The following is a 4,479-nucleotide window of genomic DNA, read 5'->3' as shown; positions in this document are numbered from 1 at the left end:
GCAGTGATTGTCTGAATATTCAGTTGTAGACATAAAATTTGTAGTTTTGCATATGACTCGGCTTGTTGCATCTTTTTCCTGTGAACCTATGGCTTTTCTTTATCTTAAAATATATCTAATTGATTCTGCAAGTTACTCCACATGAGTAATAAAACCTATAATTCATGATGACTGAAGAAGGCTTTAAAAGGAACCCTGGAAAATCTAGACTTAAACAGCACATAAAACCTACTGGGCAAGTGTGTGTGTGTGTGTGTGTTCATTAAAATGTGTGTTTTTGTGTGTTCTGAGCTGCTCAGGAGAAGGGGGGAAATGGGATCAAATTCCTCCGCTCCTGCGTCACATTCTGTAAGCCAATCAGATTCGGGTTTCCCCCCCGGTTTTTATAAAGGCTTCATGCAGCACGTTTTTAGTTCAAAGCACACGAGCGTTCTGGGGATTTTACTCGGGGACTAGGGAGGACCCTTCATGGTTATTATCCTACAGAGTTGAAGAAGTGCCGCTCTCTGAATGCGCAGAAGACGCGCGGATCCCGGGGAGTCAGAAACTGGTGCGTAAAGCTCGCTCTCCAGACCGAGTTTACGCGCGGCTCTGGCGCAGCAAAGAATTATTTTTAAACATTTTTCTTCTGATAAAAACGTTTTTTTTCTTCTTTCTTTGACGCATTATGGCTGAGTAAAGTCAGATTAGAGATTTTTTTTATCTCCTCTTACCAGAAAACAAAGTCATCTCCAACTTTTCACGCGTAAATTGGCACCAATCGGATTCTCGTATGAATCTCCTCGACCCCTACCTGAAGATGACGGAGGAACAAGACAAGTGTCTCTCTGATGCCCCGAGCCCGAGCATGTCTGAGGACTCTGCAGGCTCTCCGTGCCCGTCCGGGTCGGGTTCGGACACCGAGAACACCCGGCCGTCGGAGAACGGGCTTCACAGGGCGGGCGGCGCCCTGAGCGATTTCAAGAAGGACGAGGACGAGAAGTTCCCCGCGTGCATCCGCGAGGCCGTGTCCCAGGTTCTGAAGGGCTACGACTGGACCCTCGTGCCGATGCCGGTGCGCGTTAACGGATCTACGAAGAACAAGCCTCACGTTAAGAGACCGATGAACGCCTTCATGGTGTGGGCTCAGGCTGCCCGGAGGAAGCTGGCGGATCAGTACCCTCACCTTCACAACGCAGAGCTCAGCAAGACTCTGGGCAAACTCTGGAGGTGAGTCTGGCTGGATTTTATTCGGCTTTTACGCACACATAGGATGCAGTCTCACCATTTCTGACATTTTCACACATTCTGTGAGTAAAACTTAAAGCTGCAAGATGTTGAATATTTTTCTCAAACATTCGACCATTTTTGTTTTAATAAAGCAGATTACAGACGTAATTTAAGGTTTTAGAGTATTTAATATGTCCATTTTACGCACAGACTTCTAAACGAAGGAGAGAAGCGGCCGTTTGTGGAGGAGGCTGAGAGGCTCCGCGTGCAGCACAAGAAGGATCACCCTGACTACAAGTACCAGCCAAGACGGAGGAAGTCTGTGAAGACCGGGCAAAGCGAGTCGGAGGACGGCAGCGAACAGACCCATATCTCCACCAACGCCATCTTCAAAGCTCTGCAGCAGGCGGACTCTCCGGCTTCCAGCATGGGGGAGGTGGCCTCCTCTGGCGAGCACTCAGGTGAGGAAAGGCAGAGAGCGTTATGTTCCTCTCTTTTTCATTTATTTGTCATGACAATCGAAAAAATATAACAGAAATTGAGTTATTTTCCTAACCTGAAATAAGTAGAGCTCAGTAATAAATCCTAAAAAAAAAACAATATTAAAAAAAAATTAAAAAAAACAACTGGACTTTTATTCTGTAGCTGAAGACTTTCCACTTCCCATCTTGGGAGCTTCCTCAGTTCAAAACTACACAGTGTGAAGGTCCAAGCTTTATATCGCATGACATACTCCATTTATGCAGCTAAATTCTCATCTTCATCCTCGGGGTCATTAGCGTCTTTGCCCTGTTTACCAAGGGATGTTTTGGTCACATGCATGAAGGTGTGAATTAGAGGGAAAATGACTGGATATCAGGCTTAATGCTTCATTGTAGGTTTTAGAAAGCTAAAATTTGAGACCACCCTCCTCTGTTTAAAATTGCTTTGTTTTACCTCATTTGACATAAATGACAGAGAAGACATATTTATAATTTGGTCTCCAAATTATAAATATTTTGGTCCTCAAAAGAGTGTCCCTTATCCTTGTGGTTAGTAATGAATCAGTTTTAAACTTTTTGTTTTTTTCTCTTTTTTTATTACTTTCAGGCTCACAGGGCCCCCCTACCCCTCCCACCACCCCGAAGACTGATGTCAGCTCAGGTAAAGTGGACCTGAAGCGGGAGGTGGCTCTCCGCCCCTTGCCTGATGGCTCCACCGGACGCCAGCTCAACATCGACTTCCGCGACGTGGACATCGGCGAGCTGAGCAGTGATGTCATATCTCACATTGAAACTTTTGACGTCAATGAGTTTGACCAGTATCTGCCCCCTAACGGCCACCCCTGCCCCCCCAGCGGCCCAGGCAACGCCACTCCTGTCAGCTACACGGGCAGCTACAGCATCAGCAGTGGAGCCCAGCTGAGCCCGCAGGCGGGAGGAGGGTCAGCTTGGATGGCTAAAAGCCAAAACCAGCAAGGACAGCACACCCTGACCCCCCTGGGGGGTGGCGGGGGCTCAGAGGCCTCTCAGAACCAGCACAGGACCCAGATCAAGACAGAGCAGCTGAGCCCAAGTCACTACAGCGACCCACAGGGCTCCCCCCAGCACTACAGCCCCTTCAACCTGCAGCACTACAGCCCCTCCGCCTCCTACCCGGCCATCTCCAGGACACAGCAGTACAACTACTCTGACCACCAGGGGGGGGGCACCACCACCTCCTACTACAGCCACGCTGGGGCAAGCCAAGGCTCTGGCTTGTACTCAACCTTCAGCTACATGAGCAGCCCCAGCCAGAGGCCCATGTACTCCCCCATCGCTGACACCACTGGGGGGCCATCCATCCCACAGAGCAGCCCCCAACACTGGGAGCAGGCTCCAGTTTACACCCAGCTCACTCGACCCTGAGCAGACCAAGAGACAGGTCCCGATCACACACACATCCAACACAAACTCATACCCAAACATTTCCCTCCAGAAGAGTGCCCCCCTCGAATCAGACACTTGAATTAAAAAAAGGGAAAGTGCTGGACTTCGGATCAGGTCATGTAGTGCCTTAATATTTTATCATAATAGAAATATCTATATTTTTAGAGATGAAAATACTTTAGAGAAACCTCTGTGAGGAATTACTGATTGTTAATATTTCGTTCTTTCTTTCGAGTTTGCCAGCAGTGTTTAACCACCAATTAGACAGAGAGTTGGAATATTTTATCCTGTAGATAAAAAGTAAAACAAAAAGCTTCATATTTTTCCATCAGCAACCAACTCACTGTTACGTTTGGCTCTTTTTTTATTATTTCACACAAAAATAACTTTCATGTTTGGTGTGTGAAGCAGCTGCTTGCTGTTGAAGTTGTGACTATCAGAAAGGCTGGAACAGACTGCACTGTCCCAACGCTGGACTACCATTTGTGCCTTAATGTTTGTTTACATTGTTCCAAACTCTTTACTTGTGTGTAGGTTTGTGTGTGCTGTGGCGACAGCTGAACTTATCGTTCAACAGAGCCTGTTTGTCAGCAACAGGAAGTCACCTTTAACCCCCCTTCCTTCCAGGTGTCCCTTTGCAGTCCTCCACTATGCTGATCTCCTTTCCACTTTAACATTCTATTTATTTATTTGTTAGCGTTAACTTTATTTCAAAGTAATTATTTTGCATACTGTTTGTATAACTGTTCTTGAAGTGTAACCCCCTTTCCCCTTTTTGTTTCGAATATCAACCCAGAATTAGACTGAAATGGTACATGTTGTAATCATCTTATTTTTGTTTATTTATCTTATCTAAATGTGTCTTAAGTATATATTCATCCTTTCTTTGAGGGTCAAGAGAACTATAGGAAAACAAATTGCATTATGTCTCAGTTCCACAGATTTCTACAGGCTGTTTGATCAACAACAACATTCATCGGTTTCCTGATGTTACCGACACTCATCTCTTCATTTCGTCTGTCTATGTTATTGTAATGTGTTTAAACAATCTTTTGTATATATTTGCAATAAAAAAGGAAAATGCAGATTAAAAAACTTGAAAGGTTTGTCATTTATGCTTCAGAATATTATACAACATTAAAAGGATAGTCCTCAGGCAGAGAACACAGATTATGGAGAAAGAGGTAAAGTTTTCATCCAGGCTAGACTAATGCCTAACAAACGAGGTCCAGTTTATTGTTTCTCAGGCTTAACTCTTTCTCAAAAGCAACATACTAATGTGGAAGAATGCTACATTAGCTAATATTGAACCTTTAGGGTTTTGCATTACACTGTTTAGTTTGTTGCTGTTTTTTCAACTATG

At 45.1% G+C, this 4,479-nt stretch overlaps 1 protein-coding gene across 1 annotated transcript; it reads left to right on the top strand.

Annotated features, from left to right (window-relative positions):
* The first annotated feature begins 417 nt into the window (after positions 1-417).
* Positions 418-4,211, top strand: LOC108244723 (transcription factor Sox-9-A-like). The gene is made up of 4 exons (XM_017431158.3): positions 418-550; positions 717-1,209; positions 1,420-1,670; positions 2,299-4,211. The coding sequence occupies exons 1-4, from the start codon at positions 511-513 to the stop codon at positions 3,093-3,095; spliced, it is 1,581 nt and encodes a 526-aa protein (XP_017286647.1). The 5' UTR covers positions 418-510; the 3' UTR covers positions 3,096-4,211.
* Positions 4,212-4,479: the final 268 nt, after the last annotated feature.

The sequence above is a fragment of the Kryptolebias marmoratus genome, linkage group LG2 (genome assembly GCF_001649575.2).
Source record: "Kryptolebias marmoratus isolate JLee-2015 linkage group LG2, ASM164957v2, whole genome shotgun sequence".
NCBI lineage: Eukaryota > Metazoa > Chordata > Actinopteri > Cyprinodontiformes > Rivulidae > Kryptolebias > Kryptolebias marmoratus.
Note: the sequence above shows the minus strand (reverse complement) of the source record. Positions and strands in the feature narration are given on the sequence as shown.

Coding starts and splice junctions, on each gene's coding strand:
- LOC108244723 (XM_017431158.3), top strand. CDS start 511: ATGCGCAGAAGACGCGCGGATCCCGGGGAGTCAGAAACTG. Junction 551..716: donor TCCCGGGGAGTCAGAAACTG/GTGCGTAAAGCT, acceptor TCCTCTTACCAG/AAAACAAAGTCATCTCCAAC. Junction 1,210..1,419: donor ACTCTGGGCAAACTCTGGAG/GTGAGTCTGGCT, acceptor TTTTACGCACAG/ACTTCTAAACGAAGGAGAGA.